This window comes from Micromesistius poutassou (genome assembly GCF_964030765.1).
Source record: "Micromesistius poutassou genome assembly, chromosome: 15".
Lineage (NCBI taxonomy): Eukaryota > Metazoa > Chordata > Actinopteri > Gadiformes > Gadidae > Micromesistius > Micromesistius poutassou.
In genome coordinates this window covers 16,258,343-16,283,277 of record NC_140285.1, presented here as the reverse complement: position 1 = coordinate 16,283,277, position 24,935 = coordinate 16,258,343, and the positions used below count along the sequence as shown (strand labels likewise).

General features: G+C 47.3%; 1 protein-coding gene across 1 annotated transcript in view; it reads right to left on the bottom strand.

The window, feature by feature from the left end:
* The window catches only part of LOC311359891 (low-density lipoprotein receptor-related protein 1-like), a 96,006-nt gene that overhangs the window by 36,285 nt on the left and 34,786 nt on the right, over window positions 1–24,935 (bottom strand). The window contains exons 7-31 of the mRNA XM_084479918.1: window positions 22,379–22,541; window positions 21,607–21,829; window positions 19,785–19,974; window positions 19,342–19,485; window positions 18,774–19,010; window positions 18,124–18,304; window positions 17,299–17,521; window positions 16,257–16,446; window positions 15,973–16,095; window positions 15,582–15,722; window positions 14,896–15,021; window positions 13,872–13,988; window positions 13,695–13,775; window positions 13,314–13,481; window positions 11,354–11,533; window positions 10,779–10,976; window positions 9,599–9,844; window positions 8,654–8,851; window positions 5,574–5,778; window positions 5,129–5,293; window positions 2,698–2,942; window positions 1,386–1,517; window positions 828–1,055; window positions 310–484; window positions 22–116 (exon numbers count right to left, since the gene is read on the bottom strand). Coding sequence (XP_084336044.1) covers window positions 22–116; window positions 310–484; window positions 828–1,055; window positions 1,386–1,517; window positions 2,698–2,942; window positions 5,129–5,293; window positions 5,574–5,778; window positions 8,654–8,851; window positions 9,599–9,844; window positions 10,779–10,976; window positions 11,354–11,533; window positions 13,314–13,481; window positions 13,695–13,775; window positions 13,872–13,988; window positions 14,896–15,021; window positions 15,582–15,722; window positions 15,973–16,095; window positions 16,257–16,446; window positions 17,299–17,521; window positions 18,124–18,304; window positions 18,774–19,010; window positions 19,342–19,485; window positions 19,785–19,974; window positions 21,607–21,829; window positions 22,379–22,541 — 4,374 coding nt within the window. The remainder of the gene's footprint in view (window positions 1–21; window positions 117–309; window positions 485–827; window positions 1,056–1,385; window positions 1,518–2,697; window positions 2,943–5,128; window positions 5,294–5,573; window positions 5,779–8,653; window positions 8,852–9,598; window positions 9,845–10,778; window positions 10,977–11,353; window positions 11,534–13,313; window positions 13,482–13,694; window positions 13,776–13,871; window positions 13,989–14,895; window positions 15,022–15,581; window positions 15,723–15,972; window positions 16,096–16,256; window positions 16,447–17,298; window positions 17,522–18,123; window positions 18,305–18,773; window positions 19,011–19,341; window positions 19,486–19,784; window positions 19,975–21,606; window positions 21,830–22,378; window positions 22,542–24,935) is intronic.

Here is a 24,935-nt window from a genome sequence, read left to right as displayed (position 1 = left end):
TGTTGAGGAGGTGCCACTCACCCACGGGTCCCTTCTGATTGGTGAAGAGCGTGGTGCGGTTCGCGCCGTCCATGTTGGCCATGCTTATGTTGTCTCCGTCCGTCCAGTACAGTTTCCTGGATCAAGAAGACGGTGTTGAGCAATGACGCTTTTATGGATTGTTATGCTTCGTCTGCTGATGTTACTGTCCACAACGAGTGGATAGAAGTCGTCAGTACTTTGAATGTGAAAACCGAAACATTGAGTTTTCAAGAGGGACTCCGTGGGTTCAGGGGGGAGCTTCACAGTGTCCTAAAGGAGGGGACTCACCCGAGCATGGGGTGCAGTACCAGACAGTGGGGTTTGTCCAGACCCTGGATGACTGCGTTCTTGAAGGAGCCGTCCAGCCGGGCCACGTTGATCTGCTTCTTGTTGGCATCGTAGCTGGTCCAGAAGAGGTTCCTGGAGACCCAGTCCACCGCCAGGCCGTGGGCGTTGGGGAGGTCTGAGACAGTTCACATCAAAAACAGTCAGCACGATCCCAAACATCTCCTCTCCTTGTTTGTTTAAATTCCAAAATCCACAAACAAGTGGTTTGGGTCTCCCACGGGTTTGGGAAAACTATGCACGCTTATAAAGAAATTAAAGCCAAGTCATAATCAAATAACTATGGAGGAACACTCGGACACCAAACCAAGAGAGAATGCTCCTCATAATCGCACCGATATGTTACAGGCAGCGCACCGTGTTTCAGAGGACATGCCTGTTGGAAGAGTGTGTGAGTGTGTGTGTGTACATCTGTTTGTGCGTGTGCATTGCATGCGCCTGTGTGTGTGTTGTATTCTCACCAGCAGACACCACCGTCTCCACGCCGGTGCCGTTGATGAACGCCCTCTTGATGGTCTGCGTGCGGACGTCCGACCAGTAGATGCGGTGCTCCACGGCGTCGTAGTCCACCACCGTCACGTTGTCGATGTCGGGCACCGTGAAGGAGATGATGTAGTTGTAGTACGGGTTGTCAATGTCCACGCCACGGATCTCGATCTGCCGTGCGTACAGCAGGAACTTCCGGGATTCTGGAGAGAGAGAACACTCTGGAACATCAGTCATTTGTACCCAATACGCCCCCAAACGAAAACCGAAAGGAAGACTGGACACGCATCCCTCCTTGGAATCCCTCATTTGACGTAAAAAATAAGGTGAAGGAAGGCCGCGCATGACCAGCAGATAGATGTACATGTATTAGGTGTATATGTATATTATTATTATTACTGCAATTAGGAATGGGGGCCAACATATCCATGGTGTTGTTGTGCATGCAAGATAAGCACAACCAAACCAATTAGGGGTTTCCTTCTTCAGTGTTACAGGGGAGGTAGTGCACGCGCGTGCGTGCGTGCGTGTACCTTTACAGGTGCGTTTGTCGGGCTGCAGCTTCATGAGGTGTGGGCAGGCGCAGGAGAAGGTCTGGTTGAAGTTGATAAGACACAGATGGGTACAGGGTTCCTTCCCATCGACCGCAGCACACGGGTTGGGAGCTGAGAGAGAGAGAGAGAGAGAGAGAGAGAGAGAGAGAGAGAGAGAGAGAGAGAGAGAGAGAGAGAGAGAGAGAGAGAGAGAGAGAGAGAGAGAGAGAGAGAGAGAGAGAGAGAAAGTAAGTATACTTCGACACAAATTAACTTGGTTGCTGGCAATAATATGTTCTTTGCAATAAACCCATTAGCATGTTTAGATGTGTGGGCTGAAGTGGTTGTTTTGGTTTAAGAGCATGGTGCTGGTTAGATGTTCTCTGGTTATGCCAACTTTTACAAATTGTAACCGCAACAAACTGGGTTTTCCTGCACTCCAGCTGTTGTTTGTTAGAGTTGCATCATCAACATGTGCTTACACAATTTCACTGAAATTACATCATGTGTTACAACACATTTCACTACTTCGGAAAATATTTTTTAAACCTTTGTCTGATTAACGTAAGCTATGTTGTCTCCTCATCAATGCCAGGGGAACCTTTCTCAGTTGCAAATCAAAAAACAGGAAAATAATAAAAAGAAAAAGACCACGTAGATCTGTTCTACCACCGTCACTACTCTATAACCCCCAACACCACTGCCTTCACCATCCAGCACGCTGTTTCCACTCCATCACCCTATCACCACCGGCCTGCAGAGATTGTGACATTCCTGCCACGTCGGTTAAAGCAGTGGAGCCAACACCTCCCTCTCCCCCATCTCGTCCGGCCCCCGTGCCCCCCCCCTCGTCCCGGAATGGGGTTCAAGAGGTCAGTGAGATGTAGCCCCATGCTGGTAAGCTGCCTCCTGACCAACGACACGGCGGGAGGTGTCCATGTTAGAGGAGACGCCACAACTCCCAGTGGGGAAAAGGTCAGCCGTCTGGGAGGGGGGATGTGGATATGTGTGATCAGCCGTCAGCACTGGCAGCCCATGGCACCACTGCCCTTTGAGTTTATGTGGCCACAGAATCCACCAGCCAATAGTGTGGGTGCATCAGGAGAGAGGGCTGAATGACCTGACGGAGCTGCGAAGAGTGGCCATTGTTCTGTCACCTCCATCTTAACAGGGGCAGGACTGCTACTAGTTAGGGGGCGCTGACAGGTGCTGGCTTCAATCCCCAATGTCAGTGTGTGTGTGTGTGTGTGTGTGTGTGTGTGTGTGTGTGTGTGTGTGTGTGTGTGTGTGTGTGTGTGTGTGTCTCTCTCACCCTGGGGCTGTCTGGAGGGGTGGTAGACCTGCAGGTCAAAGGGCTGTGTGTTGGTCCTCTGCACCACCGTCACGTTGCCCCCGGTCCACTTGTTGGCCTTGGCCAGCGTGTTGGTCCTCCAGTCCGTCCAGTACACCTCCCCCCCGTACATGGTGACGGCGAAGGGGTGCGACAGGAACTCGTGGCCCCGCAGCACCTCGATCAGCCCCGTGCCGTCATACAGCGCAGAGTAGATTGCATCCGACCTGTGGGGAAAGGAAGGGGGGTTAGCGTTCAGATGAGAGGTGGGGATCACAGGGTGCCTCACGATACGATAGGCAAGACATGGCCCACGATAGGATAATATCGAGATACCGCGATTCTGCAATAATCGATATATTGTAAGACATATATCGTGATGTTGCGTTATAGGATTGTCTAATGATGAATACAAAATGACTGAAAAGGTAAAGTGCTGGATTTCGGTCTTATTCACAGTCTCAACTGAGTTTTTCTCGTCTTTGGTTGGTTAACTTACGTGCAAGCATAACAATGAAAAATAAATTATTTAAAAAATTATAATTTTAAGAGATATAGATAGAGAGATAGATAAGCTTTTATTTCAGACTCAAGGTCCATACAAAAAAAATAAATAAAATAAAATAAAATCAAGACACACAGTACAAAAGGATTAAATAAGACAATGAAAAAGTAGTCTAATGACTCATTTTAAAAAGACACTTATACCAGTGCCGCCAAAACTGAGAGGTGCAGCGTGTGTCACTGTACATAATGTTCACCATCGCCACAACATTTTGATTCTCAGAATCATTTAACCGGCAGATGAACCTGTACATTACATTTCTCAGAACCGCTTGCAGTGTGTTCACTCCAGCACTCACAAACAGCTCGCACTAGTCCATCTGGGCCTTTTTTAAGTATCCTCAAAGCGTCATTGTATACCACTTGCAGTCGCTGAAGGCTGGCTTTTTTATATTTCAACCACAGATGTGCAGTGTACACAGGTGAACAGTACGCTTTGAGCAGAGTCAGCTTCACACCAACAGTGCACCAGCCAAATTTACGTGACAATACATTTGCTCGCACATACAACACTGACGATAAATGTCCTCCTCATCTGTCAGTTGGTCTGTGATCACATGACCAAGATATTTCACTTCACTGCAGATAGTTAGAACTTTACCTGAGAGTTTAAAGTCAGGAAAAGTCATATGTCTATCTTCCATGGTTCTGCAGATCATTATCACACTTTTTGACTCGTTGTACTTTATATCTTGTTGTTCCCCATACACAGAACACACATTAAGGAGCTGCTGCATACCAGCTGAGCTAGGCCTAAAAATCACACAATCAAACAATCAGCGTACATAAGATGGTTCATCACTGTACTGACGACCATACATCCAGTTTTACATGAGCTTAAATTATTTGACAGATCATTCATGTAGAAATTAAATAAAATAGGAGATAAGATGCTCCCTTGTCTTACTCTGTTACTAATATGAAAAGGAGCAGACAAGCAGTTGTCCCATTTAACCTGCGTGGTCTGTTGGGCATACCAGTAGGACAGGATTCTGACTATATACTTAGGAACACCTGCTGCACCCAATTTTTTAAATAATTTCCCATGATTCACCCTATCAAATGCCTTAGAGGCGTCTAAAAAACAAATAAAAACATGAGTTTTTTCTCTTATAGTTACTCAGCAGTTCCTTTAGCACATATATACACATATCTGTGCCGTGTCTCGGTTTAAACCCAAATTGATTATCTGTAGAGATAATTAGTTCATTGATCCTCTCCAGGAGAAATTGTTCAACAACTTTGGACAATATATTAGCTAGAGCGATGGGCCTATAGTTTTCTGAGGAACCCAAATATAAAAATATTCTTTTGATATTTGGCGCCAGTGCATCGATTTCCGTACAGCATGATGACGAGCGGCGACATATCACTGCATCGATATTTAGTTTCACCCCTAGTTCAAATGAGTCCTGAAATAGCGTGTCTGGATTAGTTAGTGTTTCCGTGTTTCGCGAGTACTCGGGTGTTTATGAGCATAATAGATATGCATGTTTAGTTTAAATAAACCTGTTGAAGCCACGATGAAAGGTAGAGAATAAATATAACAGAAGCCGGTTGGAGAGAGAGAGAGAGAGGTGGAGAGTGAGAGAGAGAGAGGTGGAGAGTGAGAGAGAGGTGGAGAGAGAGAGAGAGAGGTGGAGAGAGAGAGAGAGAGGTGGAGAGAGAGAGAGAGAGGTGGAGAGAGAGAGAGAGAGAGAGGTAGAGAGTGAGAGAGAGGTGGAGAGAGAGAGAGAGTGCGCGTGTGACTGAGTGACCGAGAGACAAAGGGACACATAGACATAAAGGGAGAGGAGAGAGAGAGTAGGTCAGTGAGGGCGTGTCTGGGTGAGCGGGTGCAGTGGCGTACCTGGCATCGATCCAGACGATGCGTCTCTCCATGTAGTCCACGGTGAGGCCGTTGGGCCAGCCCCCGCTGCCCGTCTCTCTGTGGATGGTCCGTCTACCCTCCCCACTCATGGACGCCGCCTCAATCCGGGGCAGACTGGCATCCCAATCCGTCCAGAACAGGATGCTGACGACAACACACAAGGATACAGCATGGCTATTTACTATGTTCTCGTTGAGCAGTGACTCAAGAGGGATTTGTTCTAGATTTGTAACATTCGTGAGCGGGTGGGCACCTTGCTCAAGGACGACCGACAGGGGGCCAACCGTAGCAAAACATAGCAACAGAATTGGAGTTTCCAGTAGATGCTCCTTCAGACGAGCCATTGTCAGATGTTCAAAGGAACAACAGTTCAAGATGCTACGGTGTTGTCTTTTGGTGCGCTCTATATTCTGTGTTTTCTCACCCGTCCCGTGGGTCCAGGGCGATGGCTCTTGGGTGCTCCACATCCCCGGCCAGCAAGGTGGTCCTCATGGTCCCGTCCAGCTTGGCCACCTCGATCTGGTCCAGGTTGCTCTCCACCCAGTAGATGTTGCCCGCAATCCAGTCCACAGCGAGACCCTCGGGGGTAGCCAGCCCGTACTGGATCACCACCTCGAAACTGGTCAGCGCTGAGGAGGACCAACAGGTTAAACGTTACTCCTGTGATCTCGATGGCATTAAAGTGATGGAACATTACAGAGTGGTGATACGGTGTCTGAGCCTGTGATAGCACTGCACTGTATTTGGGATAGCTTTCTAAATAGAATGAGGTCTTTTCTTTCAGAAGCTGGCAAACATCTTCCGTTAGAACATATTTTTCATCACAGTAAAGAGATTGTTTAGACATTCGTTGACTATTTTGGAAGCAGAGCAAGACACGCACAGCTACCTTTGAGTGTGGTTGACACCAAACCCACGCAGAACCTCTTTGGGAAAACTGTAAAAGACCTTTTTCAGTTTTCTGTTGGCCATTTTGGATCTCTTTTTGTGCAGTGAAATGTTGTCATTACAGAAATCATACAAGTCATACACAAGAGAGATACAACTAGTCGTACACAAGAGAGATCAGATGAGACCTACACAAGAGAGATCAGACAAGTCATGCATGAGAGAGATCAGTAGAAGAACCACAAGTTGAGTGTTTAGGAGGTTTAAATGTATCTGGATAAAATGTCACGGCAGGTTGCTTTTAAAGTGGCTGCTAAGTGACCAATAAAGTAAATGGTTCCAGGGCCTCTTCACATTAAGTACGCCGCGGCGCCAGAGCCGGGCTACCTTTCCCTGGACGGCGGAAGGCGGCTTGGAACAGCCTTTGTTAGGGGTTGGCAGCCATTAGCGTTCACTGTTTACCCCACAGCTCTGAAAGCGTACTGGTTCTCACTAGTTCTCAATAAGCTCCGGACTGGTTCTAATTAACTCGTCTGGTCCCCAGTAAGGGGCAGCAACAGGAGCAGCTAATCTAGAAGCTGAGATGTGTTACAGTTTCATCTTATCTAGAAGCTGAGAGGAGTACGTTTACATGCACAGCTTAATCCGATTAAAGCCATAGTTTGCTATGCTCCGCAATTGGACAACTGCAAATGTCCGGTTATACATGGCGGTGAGTAAACCGAAGCATGTCATGCCCCGGTATGATAGGTGGCTCTGTACCCATTTCAACTAGTGGTAATAGAGCCACCGGTTGACCTCTTTACGTCACCAGCAACAACAAACTCAGGTGGCAATCGAGAAAGATGTTTTCAGTAGAGCTGTCAGTTCACTTCGGGTCCATATCATTTCTCAGACGCTCCATTGTTCCGACCTCTCGGTCGTATGCAGACTCCAGCCGGAGGAGCTGGCTCTGCCGGTGGAGGAGTCCGCATACGATGTAGAAATATTCTCGTTCTCTGGCATTGTAGCATCATAAGCGAGAGGTCTGAGCGAGCACAGTCGCATTGTTTACTGACCATGGAAGTATAAGTTACTAACCCCCCCGATGATTCACTATATGTGATACTATACGTGCACTGAGCCCTCTCGGAGGCCCGGCCGAAACAACATTTGTTTCATTACGACTCCTTTCAGCTGCCCACCCCTCCTTCTCCGGCTAATAAAACGCTTGAGGTGGCGTTTTGAAAAGAGAAAACTTACATTTTAATAGTACATGGTCCAAAGATAATTATGAGCCTTTGATTGATATCCAGAGAAAATTTGCAGAGACACAATCCTTTTCCCCACTTGTATTGGACCCGTCCACAGCCCGCTAAAAACTGCAATACCAGGCTTGGCCACTGAGCACGGGTGGATTGCGGAAGTAGGCACTGATCCTGGGGGCCTGGGGTAACTACATTCACCGGCTTCCTCCATCTTCTGCACCACATTTTAAAATAAAGATCTCGAGCATGCGCAGAACACATAATCCAATCCCACTCCGTACATGCACGCTTAACTCGACTATGAATCGAATTATCTAGGGGTCTTAATTCGACTATGAGAAACCCAATTCGATTCGATTTTAGCTAGACTAAGGTGTATACATGCATCTTAATAATCCAATCATAGTTGGACTAACCCAACAATTCGACTTTCTTGAGTGTCATGTAAACACACTGACTGTTTCAGCTCATCTAGAAGCTGAGAGGGGTTACAGTGTTTCAGCTCATCTAGAAGCTGAGAGGGGTTACAGTGTTTCAACTAATCTAGAAGCTGAGAGGGGTTACAGTATTTAATCTTGAGTGGGGTTACAGGTTTTCAGATAATCTAGAAACGGCGAGGGGTTACAGTGTTTCAGATAATCTAGAAACTGAGAGGGGTTACAGTGTTTCAGTAAACGCTGTGTTTTAAAGGGCTGGGAATCAGAACGACGGCACTGTTTTTGTTGTCCCTCCTACGCTAAGTCTGCACTGGAGCTGCAGTCAGGCACAGCCAACACTGAGACAAATGGGAAGCGACAAAGCCTTCTGTGTGCTCCCCCCCCCCACCCACCTACCGACCTCACGGCCCCCTCCACCCCACCTCCCAAGAGTCGTGCTGGGAAAGGAACCTTGATTGGCACAGATACCTTGGTTTTAGGAGAATGAAAAGGCCACAAAGTACTCAGGCGGTTTGAGTCTGGCCTTGCATTGCAAAATACCCACCAACAACCCCGAAACACAACAAAGAACACATGACCTCTTTTTGAACCTGAATATTGGAATATTCTGGTTCTTTTGAGCATATGAAAAGGCTTCTTGGGTCAGGAGATCATAAATATATGAGTTAGCAAACTATCAATGTGACGAAGAATGAATGGCTGATAACTAATTTTTTGGTTTTGTGAGAGAGCCAAAACTTCAATACTTAACATTTAAATTGTGTATATATATATATATATATATATATATATATATATATATATACACACACACACACACACACACACACACACACACACACACACATATATATATATCCAATTATTCAGTGTATCGTTAAAACAATAATGCAACCCAGTGGAGGGAGAAGTGTCATGGCTTCTCATCTCACCTCCGTTCTCAGAGAGTTTTCCCCGGTAGATCTTGTCCTCCACCACGTCCGTCCAGTAAAGCGTGCTTTGGTTCAGGTGGAAATCCAGGGCGATGGTGTTCCTCAGCCCGGGCACCAGCACGCTGAACTCTCCCTTGTGGAGGTCAATCCTCCGTATCTCGTGGCGGTTGGAGAAGATGATGAAGGGCTTGGAGGGATCTGGAGGAATAAAGAATAAAGAAATACATCTCATGCAAACAAAATAAGAAAATGCTAAAATAAGACCCAGCCGCCTCCGTCTTCCCATAATGCCTTGCAGACACTTCTCCACTGCGCTGTCTCTGTTATAATTAATCTATAATCTCTTTCGCTTGGGGAAAAACATAGAATACAGAGCGGTAGGGGAATATTACTTTTAACTTTCATGTTTGCCATTTTAATAAATAATGATGTTATTAAACCCCTAGAGTGACCCGCTTGAACCACCCACGCTTACAAAGATCAGCCCAAACATTAGAGTTTCCTCACATTGCATTACAGTCCATATCTCTACATGGCCAGAAGAACATCTCTCTACAGGTGGACCAGCAGAACATCTCTCTACATGGCCAGAAGAACATCTCTCTACATGTGGACCAGCAGAACATCTCTCTACATGTGGACCAGCAGAACATCTCTCTACAGGTGGACCAGCAGAACATCTCTCTACAGGTGGACCAGCAGAACATCTCTCTACATGTGGACCAGCAGAACATCTCTCTACAGGTGGACCAGCAGAACATCTCTCTACAGGTGGACCAGCAGAACATCTCGCTACATGTGGACCAGCAGAACATCTCTCTACATGTGGACCAGCAGAACATCTCTCTACATGTGCAGAACATCTCTCTACATGTGCAGAACATCTCTCTACATGTGGACCAGCAGTATGTCCCTCTCCATGTATTCAGGCTCTTTCAGACTCACCCGTGCTCTTGCAGCTCTCCATGTCGGCCTCCAGCTCCCAGCCCTCGTAGCAGGAACACTTGACACTGGCCTTCTCCTGCTCACACCGCTGGCTACACTTGAGGTGTTTGGCACAGAAGCTCTGGATCTGGCACGTCTTGTTGTCGGTGCCCAGCTCCATGCCCAGGGGGCACGAGCACATGTAGCCTTCCCCGGGGATGATGCTGCAGTTGTGGCTACAGCCACCGTTGTCCACGGAACAGAGGTCTGGGGACGGGGAGGATGGGAGGGTTAGACCCGGTGGGTTAGATACCTCAACTTCAATCACTCAAGATGGACCCGGCTGTGCTGTGGAGTTTACTGTTGGCCAGGATCCACAAAATATTTAGTGCGGTAACCAAAGCAATATAGTCTCATTCTCGTGTCAAACAAGCATGATCATTAACATTGCTCGAGGTTCAACATTGTTCATCAACAAAGTTTTTCTCCTTTTCAGTATTCAAACATAGCAATGATAAGATAAGATTGACAAGAAATGTATGCATGCATATATACAGTCTTTTTTCTTGTCATGAAAATGTCCATGGTGGCCATCCCACAACGCTTTGCTGAGACCCACTTGTAAGCAAAAGCTATAAAGACACAGGGTTAGAGGATGTTTCATATAAAGTCTAATTATACCTCACAATGCCAGCCTGTGGTTGACATTGTTTAATTGGTTGCTTGGTGACAACACCCTGCATTGCTAACCTTTAATGTTCTCATGTTTCGCTTGAGTCTCTCTGGCGTCAAACACACAGGAATAGAACAGGGCGGTTGTGTGTGTCTCATTGGGACCTGTGGACGTCCCAACGAGACGCACGTAGTACTAGAGAGATGAGAGGACTCCTGGCACTTAATGTATGCACTTATTGTTTGTTTGTCCTGGCACTCGCAAAACAAAACAAAAAAAAGTTTGTTGTGTAGCATCTTAGCCTAGCTATCTTTGTTGTATACAGGGAATGGGCTAATCTTGCGAATCTTGGCACATTCTTACTGTACCGGCAGCGATATATTGTTGTTTCTCTTTATTCTGATAAATGTACTTATTGTAAGTTGTTTGTATGAAAAAATCATCTGCTAAATGCACTGAATGTAAGTGTAAATGTTGTATGTACGAAAGGAGAAACGAGGAGCCGGTAGGAGCGTCTTTCCGTTTTACCACAGAGTTTCTCATCGGAGCCGTCGGGACAATCATCCGTTCCGTCACAGAGCTTCTCGCCCGGGAGGCAGATGGAGTCATTGGTGGCACACACGTGGTGAGACAGCTTGCACACCATGGCCTCGCAGTTCTCCTCATCAGAGTTGTCCTCGCAGTCGCTGTCGCCGTCGCACACCCAGGCCTTGATGATGCAGCGAGCTGCAGGGTCACAGAGCAGCGGTGAGCAGTGGGTGACGCCATTATGGTTTGTTATAGGGATCCGTTTTCAAAATACATGTTTGGTAATATGCGCCCTGTGTGGGATTATGTGATCATCTCTGATTGAACGATGGAAGTATACATTTTATTATGAACTGTATCACTATTATGTTTATAACAATGTCTTATCATCTAATTAAACGAATGGGATGGGCTTATATCAATCAATGAAAAAAATAACTTGCCCTTGTAGGCGTCCTAGGAGCCTAAACATCACCGAAAATAACAACAACAACATCATAACGATTCCCTGGTGGGAACCCTTTAAGACACTGATGACCTCTGACCCCCCCTCACGCAGGTGGTAAAGTCCTCACCAGAGTCCTTGCAGAGGAACTTGGCAGCGGGGTCACACATGTGGGTGACCCCCTTGCAGTTCTCGTCGCTCAGGTCCATGCAGTCGTTGTCTCCATCGCAGCGCCACCGCATGGGGATGCACAGACCGTCCATCCTGCACTGGAACTCATCCACATGACAGCCGCCGGGCGGGCGGGTGGCTGAGAGAGATAAAGAGAAAGAAAGAAAGAAAGAAAGAAAGAAAGAAAGAAAGAAAGAAAGAAAGAAAGAAAGAAAGAAAGAAGAGAATTTAATATGCAAAATCAGAAATCAGCAGCTAACAATGAGCTGGACGGTCAACTAGTTAGATTCATTCAGCAAGCTGGTTGATGAAAGCTACAAGCAGAGGAATATCTAGACTGGTGATTAGTGGGTTATCTGGGCCACTGGTCAACCACCTGCCTGGAACAGCGCCAAGTCAAACAACCACAGAGCATTCTCCCATCCAGCCACCCCATTGGTTGATACCATGGACCGATTCTAAACAGGCCAATAAGGATGTGGAAAAACAACATAAATTCAAGACAAAGAGATCACTTCTTGGCATAGCCAAGCATGAAATAGGCCTGGATTTTCTCAGTGCTAGAATACAAAATATGGGAGAGAAGCGCAATAGTACTTCTTCTACTCTGCCATAATGACTTCCAGATGGTTAGTTTTTTCACACACACACACACACACACACACACACACACACACACACACACACACACACACACACACACACACACACACACACACACACACACACACACACACACACACACACACACACAACCGCACACACCAACCCACCCACACAGAGAGAAACACACCCAAGCAAACACACACACATTAGGCCAACAGGTCATGCTGGGTCCAGCAGGGATTCAACAGGATTGAGCAATTCACAAACAAAACCTCATGAGGTCAGACAGGCTGTCTGCCAGAGTATTACCACGTCGGTCTGATGTTAACAACAGCAAGAGATCTGGCTTGAAGACATAAGGAGGTTCAAGGAACTTCTAAGAGCAGCCCCATGGCCTGGCCTGGCCTCATTACACCAAACCTAGCCTAGCCCGGTAGTGGGCTGCAACTTTCCCTCCATCACAGTCACAAAAGTCCGACATGGTGAAGAGATTTCCGGCAGCCTTTAGTGGGATCTCAACATTAGCACACAAACCTGTCTGCCCGTTCACTTTTCATTTCCCCACTTAAAAAGTCCCAGCTTCCCCCTGCCTCCTGCTGAGGGGGGAGCTCCTCCCCCGGTCCCAGCACACATTGAGTCAGGACCTGAACCCTCGTAGGATGAACCGACCAGCAGCTCTGGCATCAAAACCAAAAATGGTCCATTCTTTACATATTGAAAAATATATTTATAGTAAAGATATATACTTTAAATAGGTTTAGAGTACGAAATAGTAAGAGTTACAATAAATACACAGGAAAATAATGTTTTCCTGTGTGTTCCCTGGTAATGTTTATGGGGTAACCCCACCCCGAAGCTCCTCAACAAAAGAGCTGCATTGTGGGCCACTGGCATTCTTTTAAACGGGCTACAATCTCAGCTAACCACAACACATCAACAGTCCCCTGAAAAACAAACAGAAGGCATACAGGCAATGTGAGGATGTTCAGGGCAGGCAGGGGCATGCATGGCACAAACGAAACAAGACATCTGGAGAAGTAGGCCTTAAGTTGTGTTGTGACAACTCCTCCGCAGCTCAACATATAAAGAGAGTGAAACGCGATACACAACATAACTCTGCGACGGCAATGTCAAACAATGCTCTACTATCTCTGACCTCCAAAGAGCACCAATGTAAACAACACACAATAAACACCGAAACCCTCCACATGCCCGGTGTCACGGCGACATAAGGACGTGCATTCATGCATGAAGGGCTTTCGTGTTGGCGCCGTGTGCATTCGTGTTGGCGCCGCGCCAGCGTTCCCGCCCACCTTGGTTGGTGCAGTTGGCGTGCGTCTCGTCGCTGTAGTCGCCGCAGTCGTTGTCTCCGTCGCAGGTCCAGTACTCGGGGATGCAGCGGCCGCTGTTGCACTTGAACTGAACGCTGGAGCAGGAGTGGCTGCAGCCCGCCTCGTCGCTGTTGTCCCCGCAGTCGTTGTCTGCACACACACACACACACACACACACACACACACACACACACACACACACACACACACACACACACACACACACACACACACACACACACACACACACACACACACACACACACACACACACACACACACACGTCAGATTTCGTTGCAGTCGCTAATTATTTGCATTTTTTTGTCTAGGGACTATTTGGTGTTAGAAGTAGTTTAACAGACCGTTGTCACAGCGCCAGTTGACGTTGATGCAGCGCCCGTTGGCGCAGGTGAACTGGGTCAGGGGGAAGCAGGTGGGGTAGGCTGGAGAAGGGGGAGCCGGAGACAGAGGGTCAGTGATCACGACGGGACACATGCTGTACGTGGAGAAGCTGGAGAGGAGCAGCTAATGGTACCCACCACAGGAGTCGGGCTCGTCGGAGCGGTCTCCGCAGTCGTCGTCCAGGTCGCAGGTCCAGGAGATGGGGATGCAGCGGCCGCTGACGCAAGGGTACTGGTTTGGGGGGCACGTGCGAGCTGGAACGCCAGAGAAGGTTGCATGATGTTCTTCTCTTTGGCGATCATTCTGACAGTGACTCAGTTGTGATTTAAGATGAGCCAAACTCCCATTTGGTGAAGCACGTTTGATTGTGTGCCCCAGGGGCAATGCAGTAGACACACTGATCTTTTTTTCAGCTCTATAAATAGTTGAAGCCAAAATATGGATAGTGTTAATGTTTTATGCGTACGAGGGGGCATATGTTGTCCTGGATCCTCCCTTTGGCCGATTGCAGGCTGCTTTCGATATCCACTCTCAGCTTTGTCAGCTAATGCTAGTTTTTAACCCTGATAAGACTGATATTCTATTCTAAAATACTAACATTATACAGGTTAGAAGTGTGAGGATGTCTCTTGTGTAGATTTGTTTTCAAACAAATCTAGATTTGTCTTCAAACAAATCTAGATTTGTCTAGATTTGTTTTCAAAAAGTAAAAAATGTTGAATTGTTGAACTTATGAACTCATCACCTCATGAACTCAGACGCTGAAGAGAAGCGGCACAACCTGGAGAGCCCTCACTTGTATTCTAGGGATGGTTAGCGATCACTGCCCTTATGTCTGCCCTTTGATGGGTCCTTCTTTATTTATACAGTCATTCTGGGTAATGCCATCCTACAGTTGTTATGTTTGTATCTCAGACCGCTGACAGTAAGCAGGGGCTGTGCTGCCACTGCATATAAAAGTCTGCCAATGAATTCAAACTTTAAGGTTTGACAATGCTCTGTGATTATGTAAAGACTCCAAACTAAAGTTGAAATGACACGTCCCTTTGAAAACGACAGAGCCTTTTGGTAACACAAGAAAACACTGGTTATGCAAAAGACACCTTCGTTAACTTTTGATGAGAATGACAAATAAAAAACGAAAAATGTTTCTTCACACACCTGAGCAGGTAGTATTGGATTCATCTTCATCATTTCCACAGTCGTTGTCACCATCGCAGAGCCAGCGTACAGGTATGCAGCGGTTGTTTTGGCATTTGAAGCGGTCACTGGGGCAAGTATGCTGGTCTGGGGAGAGAAGGAAAGAACATCTAAAAGTAAGTCTTCAGAGTCTATTCATGTTATGTTCAAATGATAATATATACATTTACATGTGTATATAACTACCACACAGAGTTGCTGAGATCCCTCTATTCTCTATTCCTGGCTGTCGAACAATGTTTTTTTAATAGAGAGAAGCGAGTGAGTCAGGCCCTCTCAGAGATGTGGATATTACATAAAGGATTTAGTACTTTGCTGTCAATATGTGCCACGTGTCTTTGGCAACTGGGCCGAACCGCATGACTCATTAATGAATTCTTACACCGTGCCATGCATTGTATCATACAGTTTAGCCTGCCAAAACATTCGACGAGCTATTAAAATCAAGAAAAACACATTTCAGGACGAGCGCCCGACACCTTCTGAAGGAGAGCACACATAAGATACAACGGCTCTATTACAAGGAAACTTGGAAACAAGACTGAAACCGTGAACCGTACTGACACTGACAGTGAGTCACGTTTGTTTTCTTTTGCTCCTGGTGTTGCTGCTGTTGAGTAACCATGCCGACAACTGGGTCCACTCACGGCAAAGCTCTGGGAGCTCATCGCTGTTGTCCAGACAGTCGTTGTCCCCGTCACACTTCCAGCGCTCCTGGATGCAGCGGTTGTTCTTGCAGGCAAACTCCCCCGGCTGGCACTGGGGTGGAGGCACGTAGGAGGGGTTAGCTGGAAGGAGGAACAGAGCCGTGGTCAGAGGACAAGTCCTAGCAGAGTCGCACAATGTCATCGGGAGAATTGAGTCATCCTTCTTTCTTTTTTCACTTTCCTCTCCAATTCCCCCCCCTCCCCCCCGCCAGTTTTGTCAAATATATGTTAAATGTTAAAATGTATACACAGTTCAGCCTCGAGCCCCTCTCAGTCAGTTTCAAGTTGATTCCCGTCAGATGGATCCCACCGGGCCGAGCCGGTTCAGTACCTTTGCAGGTGATGTTGTCCTCGTCCAGGATTTGGTCATCAGCACAACCGCAGGACCGGCCGTCCGGCGTCACCAGGCAGAGGCTGCTGCAGCCACCGTTGTTGAGCCTACAGGCGTTGGTACCTGAACACACACAGACCACCCGACACATCGGGGACACACGGTGATGAAGGAACTGACCGAACCAAGCATAGGCTCACAGCTGTGGATGGTAGAAGGGTCACGGCATGAATTGAGTGGCTAATGTCTGTCTGTCTGTCTGTCTGTCTGTGTGTGTGTACTACCTTGCTGCTGGTGGGCGTCGTACACTCTGATCTCGAAGATGGGGGGCCTCTCGTTGCGGAGCAGGGTGACAGTCTTAGAGCCCTGGTCCAGCTTGTAGATGCTGCCCCCGCGGTACTCGTTCCAAAACAGGAATTGTTTGTAATGACACAGTCCAAAGGCGTGGTTCAGCTCCTGGCCCTCGTACACCACCTGGGCCAATCAGAACACAGCAAGGTGTGCGTTATTTTAAGTATATAAGCTGTTAACTAGTGTGTGTATAGCATCGACATTGGTACACTGGAATAATGGATTACATAAAGGAGCCATTTGTAGCAAATTGACTGTATTTAATCATAAAATGACTATGATAGGTCATCAGAGGTTTAGCAGACATGCCTAGTCGAAATAGTGGCTTCTCCAACAACAAGCTACAGCCAGTATGTCCTCCTTTAAAAATTCTGTTTCATTGTTTTGGCCTGTGTGTTATGATTCACAACTCTTAGTTCCCTTAGTTGACAGATATGAAGCACATTGGCGTAGAAGCGCAGTGTGCTGCAGCCATGGTAGCAAGCAAACAGAGATTAGCAGACCTAAAAAAAATCTATCATAGATTAATATGTTGATCGCCGCCATGACATTTTATCGCGCTTATTGAAATAAGTATTGACGGTAAAAAAAACACGATGTGAACGTTTCACTCTGCTAGGAGGTGTTCTTTGTTTTGAGGTCTAAGACACGTAAGTCTTCTTAGACAAATAGTAGAACGGCCCGGTGTGTGTGGAGGGTGAAGTTCTGTCTGAGCAGCGATTTATTTAATGACCGTGTCTGGTGCACACCTGTTTGGTGCTTATAATATACATTGCTCATTATAACGCTCATTCACAACGACAGTACTAGAAAAGTAGCACAAAGTTGGCCCGGGTCGTAACCATAACTAACCTCGTTCCTACAACTCTCAACCCAAAACACTTATTATTTTCTAAATCTCGTCGTGCTCCAAATCCGGCTGAAACAGTGTGCTCTTCATCTACTAAAAAGCAAGCATTCTCCCGAACAACCAACCTTACGCGCGCTGCTGTTGAGGTACACCATCTCGATGCGGTCGTAGTAGGCGTCCACCCAGTACAGGATGCCCTGAGGGATGTCCAGGCTCAGCCCGTTGGGCCACAGCACCGTCTTGCTGGTCAGGAACACCTGGTGGTTGGAGCCGTCCATCCAGGCCTTCTTGATCTTGCCCCTGTTGCTCACCGTGGGGTCCTCCTCCCAGTCGGTCCAGTACATCCACCTGGGGCAGCAAAGGCTCATGTCAGACACCGTGTTTCTGTACGTCACTCAAGCGTGTAGAAGGCTGAGGGGCTCTGGGTGAATTTAAATGAAAACAAACTGAGGTTCTTTTTAATAATATTAGTCCATATATTATTAGCCAAATCAAGCTAGCAGGTCAATGTTTTCTTTCTCCAGGCACCAGGCAACAATTAACTACATTTATTGAAGATGAACTCAAATTGTACCAATGAAATTGCTTTAAAAATACTAAACGTATAATAATATTAGAGAATAAAATCATAGAGCCACAGAAATGTGTACGGACATCATCACTGTTTTTTAAGTGAGTCTTTCATTAAACATACATCATATTCTGCAGGCCTGTTACACAAGAGTAATAATAGAGCCTCCTAGATGGAGCCACTACGACATGAATCACGACAACATGACCTATCGTATCTGGCACAGCCGCTAGTTTATGTGCTGTGTGAATCCAGCTGATCCAAAGGGCTTGTCTAGATAAATGAGACATTGCTTTAAAAAGGTCACGGGAGACGATGCAGGCTATTTGTTACATGGCCCAGACGCTGAGGCCTACTGGCCAGCACCCTGATGTCTCACCCATGCTGGGGGTCCACCACAATGGCTCGAGGGTGGGTCATCTTGCCCTCGATGAGGGTCTTGCGGGTCTGCGAGGCCTTCTCCAGCCTGGCCACGCTGATGGTCTTCTTGGGCCCGTCGTCGGTCCAGTAGAGGTTCCCTCCGATCCAGTCCACCGCGATGCCCTCCACTGTGTGGATGCCTGCAGCACAAAGCACACAAGTTCTCATACGATTAGATCTGAAGGCGGTTGAACCAATCAGAGCGGAGCAATGTTTCATCCATATGGACAATAGACAGTGGATCACTGCATGACTACTATGGTTCACGTTTTTTCTGCAGAAAAACAGCATTAACGCATCATAAACTTACATAAATCTCATATTTCCCATTACCAAACTGTTTGTTTGGAAAATGTTGACCCGTTTGTCTATCTTGAAGCGAGACTGTGTTAGTAATGCAGTCTGTGTTGCATATCAAACTACTACTCATCTTATTGTGTTGCACAGAAATAGCTTATAATGCATTGCATTCCAAAAACCCTGGAAAATGAATAATTATAAGAAAAAACAAAAAAACAATAGCACATCAAATAATATCTGTTTGGTGTGCTCTGTTTATTTACTTTAAAATGTTATTAACCTCTGTGGAACAAATCATTGTGGACTTGCCTTCCTTCAGGATGGTGTCCCTCTCCGTCCCGTCTATCTTCTGCCGCCCGATGATGTAGCTGGTGGCGTCGGCGAAGTAGATGAACTCGCTGGCGGCGTGGTAGTCCAGAGCGCGGGGGTTCATCAGGTTCTCGATGGGGATCATGTACTCGTCAGGCACCTTGGCGTTCATGTCCATGCCTCGGATGATGCCCGGCCGGCCCTTACCGTACACCAGGAACAGCTCGTGGTCGGGCTCTGACGAGCCGAGGACAGACAGGAGGGTCACGCTTTAGCACTTTCCCTTTTGAATGAACTACTTACTGGAATCATTTACAGAGACGAGTTTCAGAAGAGGTCGACTCCGTTTTATCACACCTTTTTGAACTGAATAAATATCGATGAAAGGGTTGCAATATTCCAATCTAGTGGACTAAACGGCCGGGCTAACACGGTGATTAGTAGTGAAATAAACGAGTCCGTAATTGATGCAGTCCATGTGCGACGACAGTCATTGCCCTTCCTGCAATGACAGCGAGGGGCTCGTCCTTTGTGAAATACGTTCATGTGTACTCTGGTAGATACTCACTCTTGCAGGACTTGCCGTCACTGCCCAGGCTGAAGCCGGAGCGACAGCGGCACGTCCGGGTCTTGTGGCTGTTCCCCAGCAGGCAGATGTCCGAGCAGCCGCCTGCCTTCCCAAACTGGTCCAGGGCACAGGCGTGGCTGCGCACTGTGGGGGCAGGGGGAGCAAAAAGTAACATTGTACCTTTTGAATCATGAATAATAAGGTGAAATTAACTACATCAAATGTCACAATACTTTGTTATCCATGTCATCATTCGTCGGTGAAATAGAGAGCACAAATCGTTATTTATTCCACTGACTAGACAAGAGTAGCAAGAGTATTACACATGTTCTTTATAATAAAACCTCTAGGGCGGGAACGTAAAAAGTCAGTTTCAGACTTTTATCAGAATATGAATGCATAGTATCCATGCATACTGACTGTGCCAGTGAGTGGTTTGGTACCTGGAGGCTGGCGCCTCTGGTGGTAGACGTGCAGCGCTGCACCGCGGTCCACTCGCGTCACCACCTGGAAGTCGGAGCTGTTGAAGCGGTTGACGCGGATCACACTGGTCTTGGGGTTGAGGTTGCCTTCGTCCGAGTTGGTGGCGTACAGGTAGTTCTCAAACACCGTCAGCCCGTACAGGTGCTCGATCTGGGGAACACACAAGGACCACGGTACCAATGTCATAATTTGCCTTGCTCGTGAACACTTTTTTATGCTATATGATAGATTGAGAAAGACTGGAAGTTATGGGTGATAGAGGGGAGGATATGCAGCAAAGGACCACGGGCAGGAATCTAACCCCGATCGCTGTGGTAAGGACTGAGCCTTAATGGTACGAGCTCTACCCAGTACGTCACCGGGGCCTCCCATGGACACTTTTTGTCTGATAGTAACTGGGGATTGGACCAGCAACCAACTGAAGGTGAAGACAGTTTTTTTTGTGCCTGTGTGTGCATGCCCCGAAACAGCCTGGGACTAACCTCTCTGAAACCATTATGGAACAGTTGTGAAACCATTAGGTTTTACTGTAGTGGTTTTCTTTGTGATGCATGGCCAGGGTTGATATTATATCCCCCGCCGCCCCACTGCAGCTCTGATGTCATTAAGATCATTAGTCAGTGAGCAGGTTGGCCCAGGCTCCAGTTTGGTATATATAGAACCATTAGCCTGGAACATAACACACTCCTTAAGTAATAGCAATCAATCAAGGCAGTAAAATACACTGGAATCACCCCCTGAGGAGAGCAGCAGTAACGCTTTACAAGGCAATGCAAGCATCGCCTGTGTGCTTCCGGGTTCGGGATAGGATAAGGGTTAGGGTAAGGGTTGGGTGGGGCGACAGTAGCTGATGGAGGTAGAGCGGGTTGGCTGGTAACCGGAAGGTTGCTGATCCCCAGCTCCTCCTAGCTCCTCCTCCGAGTGTCGAGGTGTCCCTGAGCAAGACGCCTCACCCTGACTACTCCAGACGAGCTGGCTGTCACCCTGCGTGGTTGACTCTGTCGTCGATGTGTGAATCAATGAATGAATGGTTGTAAGTCGCTTTGGATAAAAGTGTCAAAATCCCCTAAATGGTTTAGGGTAAGCGTTGGGTTTGGGGTGTGTGGGTTAGGCTACGGGTTGGGTTTGGGGTGTGTGCGTTAGGGTAAGGGTTGGGTTTGGGGTGTGTGTGTTAGGCTACGGGTTGGGTTTGGGGTGTGTGTGTTAGGGTAAGGGTTGGGTTTGGGGTGTGTGCGTTAGGGTAAGGGTTGGGTTTGGGGTGTGTGCGTTAGGGTAAGGGTTGGGTTTGGGGTGGGTGCGTTAGGGTAAGGGTTGGGTTTGGGGTGTGTGTTAGGGTAAGGGTTGGGTTTGGGGTGTGTGTTAGGGTAAGGGTTGGGTTTGGGGTGTGTGTGTTAGGGTAAGGGTTGGGTTTGGGGTGTGTGTGTTAGGGTAAGGGTTGGGTTTGGGGTGTGTGTTAGGGTAAGGGTTGGGTTTGGGGTGTGTGCGTTAGGGTAAGGGTTGGGTTTGGGGTGGGTGCGTTAGGGTAAGGGTTGGGTTTGGGGTGTGTGTGTTAGGGTAAGGGTTGGGTTTGGGGTGTGTGCGTTAGGGTAAGCGTTGGGTTTGGGGTGTGTGTGTTAGGCTACGGGTTGGGTTTGGGGTGTGTGTGTTAGGGTAAGGGTTGGGTTTGGGGTGTGTGTGTGTTAGGGTAAGGGTTGGGTCTGGGGTGTGTGCGTTAGGGTAAGGGTTGGGTTTGGGGTGTGTGCGTGCGAGTGTGTGGTCCTCGCTCTCCGTCTCGAGCCTCACCAGGAGGCCCTGGATGATGGTGTGGCGGTTCTTGCCCTCGTAGTCCACCACCTCGATGTAGTCCAGGTAGGCGTCGGCCCAGTACACCAGCCGGTTGACCAGGTCCAGCGTGATGCCGTGGGGGAACACGATCTTGCTGTCCACCAGCTTGGTGCGGTTCTGCCCGTCCATGTCGCAGCGCTCCACCCGCGGCGTGGAGCCATAGTCGGTGAAGAAGACTTTCCTGGAGCCGAAGAGAAGAAGCCACAGCTGTTAGTGTCAGCAGGATGCTTTAGTGAGGTCACTAAATTAAGAGGAAATAAAATAGGTTCTCAGAAGTAACCGAATGAACTTATTGAGAAACATCCTGTGTCAGTTTGGATTGAGAGTAAAGAGAGAAGTGGATCGGGGGGGGGGGGTAGATGGACGTGCGTGAGTTGTTGCGGGCCTGGTTCCTCAACTTCCTCAGCTCTTCCCACATCTTTTTTTTTTGTTTTGTTTTTGTTTTGTTTCTCCTTACTACCCTTGTGTACTTGTATGTCTTTTATGTAAATGTGTCTCAATTTCTTTTTTAAAATAAAATAAAATAAAAAGAGAAGTGGAACCGGTACAAAAAGGAACAGTGATGAGCAAGGAGCAGATGATGTGCGTATGGCTCTGGAGGAACGTTCCAGCGCGCCGCTTAGTCAGCCAAGTCCCAGACACGACTTCCTTCCCGGAGGATTTAGCAGAAGAAGAACAGAATCGCCCCGAGACAGCACTTCAAGAGGTCAAGTGCGGTTGGAGAGCTTACCCCATGGCGGGGTCCAGGGCAATGCCCTTGGGGTTGTACAGCTCCTGGTCCAGCAGGGTCACACATGTCTGGCCGTTCTTGTTGCACACAAACACCCGGTCGTCCACGTCGTCCACAAAGTAAAAGTTTCCGGTCAGCCAGTCGATGGCCATCTGCTCCACATCTGAGGGAGACCAGAGACAGGATGTCAGCATTATAAATAGGATCATAATATAGTATTAAAGACACTGTAGAGAGGGAGATGGAGAGGGTGAGAGACCTAGATATATACTGTACCAAGGTCACTTTGAACAGATGAGCTATAAAGATGCACAGCTTTTTTTAAGACAGTGTACATATACTAATCTCAAAGAAAAGCGTTAATGGCAGCCCTGGCCAAAATATCCCATAACACATTCATATATTTAATATTGAGTCACCTTGCTGGATTTTAACCACAACACGTGACTTGATGGAACATTTAATATGATAATAATGTAATATTACATTTTTTAGTTACCCTGCAGGATTTTAACCATACCAAGTTAATATACGTCATCTTTAGCCTAATAATAATTTAATATTTAGTCACTGGGTTGGATTTTAATTGGACATACCAGCACACTGCAACCCAAACTCCAATGTATTCTAGTTTGAAGCTTCGTGGCACATATGAAAAAAGGCGACCATTTTATAGTTGGATAAGGTCCCCGTACCGTTGCTTTGTGTTTGGCTCAGTGGGAGGGGGTGGGGGGCAACATTGTGCCGGAACTTGTTTATGCCATTTCCTCCACAGCTGCCTATGCTTAACCAATGAGTGTTTCATATGTTAAACCGCACTGCGACTTAGAAGACGTTGAATAGATGAGTTTTCTGGTTTATCGTCATCGTCTTACTAATGGTGATGTTTCATAGGGCAACAAGCATCCATGGAAATGTTTCTGACAGTTACATCAGCTGTAGGGTTAGTGCCGTTCCACCAGGGAAAAAAACATGCTGGCTTTGTTGTATTTAGTTGTTTGGCCGACTCCCCTCCCAGACGCAACCAACTCAGACAACAGATCCCTTCTCAGACAACAGATCCCTTCTCAGACAACAGATCCCTTCTCAGACAACAGATTCCTTCCCACACAACAGATCCCTTCTCAGACAACAGATCCCTTCTCACACAACAGATCTCTAAGCCCCAACAGATCCTTCAGCTTCAACAGATTCATTGAGGCCTGAGAGATGAGGTCACTTGTGTCCGGTCCCCACCATACCTATGAATCTCATCTGTGGCCCAGATCTCACCACTGCTCTGTTTGTTTCCGCTACCCATGTAGGAGCAAGGAGAATAAAACCTTCCCACTTGAATGACATCAATAATAACGCCCAATGAGGGCTACCTGATATAGCTGCAGTAACACGTTTTATGGTCCACAGCTACCGTCCTCAGCAAGCAAGTAAGCCTGGCATGTTAGCGTGGCCTATCAACATGCTAACGTAGTCAATTAGCCTGGCCTATGTTAGCCTGGCCTATCAACATGCTAACGTAGTCAATTAGCCTGGCCTATGTTAGCCTGGCCTATCAACATGCTAACGTAGTCAATTAGCCTGGCCTATGTTAGCCTGGCCTATCAACATGCTAACGTAGTCAATTAGCCTGGCCTATGTTAGCCTGGCCTATCAACATGCCAACGTAGTCAATTAGCCTGGCCTATGCAGTGTTTCCCACAGAACAGGTAGCAATGTGTGGTGCCCCCCTGCAGGGTTGGCAACTTTTGGTTTTTGGCCGGAGTGAGACTCTGTAGAATCTTATAATGCTTACATTATAACAGGGTCCGCGGGTGGAATTGTTGGGTTGCGGGCGGACGGGATTGTTGTGTTGGATTGCGGGCGGACGGGATTGTTGTGTTGGATTACGGGCTGGCGGAATCAATTTGTGGCGCTCGTTGTTGAATCTGTGGCACCGCGCCACACATTGGTCTATGTATGGGAAACACTGCTATGTTAGCCTGGCCCATCAACATGCTAACATGGGCCATTAGCATGGCCTGATAGTGTTAGATGCAACTTGGGTCTGCAGGATTTTTTTTAAACGTTTACAAAGAAAAGCCTCTGGGTTGGAGGGCAACCATGGCAACCATGTTGTTTGGAGCTGGACTCACAGTAAGTAGCAGAACAAAGCATCTGGACCCAATGTACCCTGGATACAAACACGTTGCAGCATTAGAATAAGACATGTATCAGCTGTGAGCGTGCATGCGTGCGTGCGTGCGTGCGTGCATGCGTGCGGTCAGCTGTATTCCACTCATAGTTTGGGGTAATTCCACGAAAGATACCATTCGCAAGAAAACAAAAACAGAACTCAGGGGGGCTTGTTCCTCTAAATGACACTGTAAATAAAAAGATCTCTAGACCAGAACTATTCTAACATACAATAGAAACTAGAGTCTAGAGCCATAACAACACATGATATAAGCTCAACAACTAAATAACATACATGGCGTGGTTTCCATCTGTAGTATACAACACTATTATTCATTGGCAGAACAATGTAATAACTTTCAAATCCACGCAATAGATGTTTAAACTT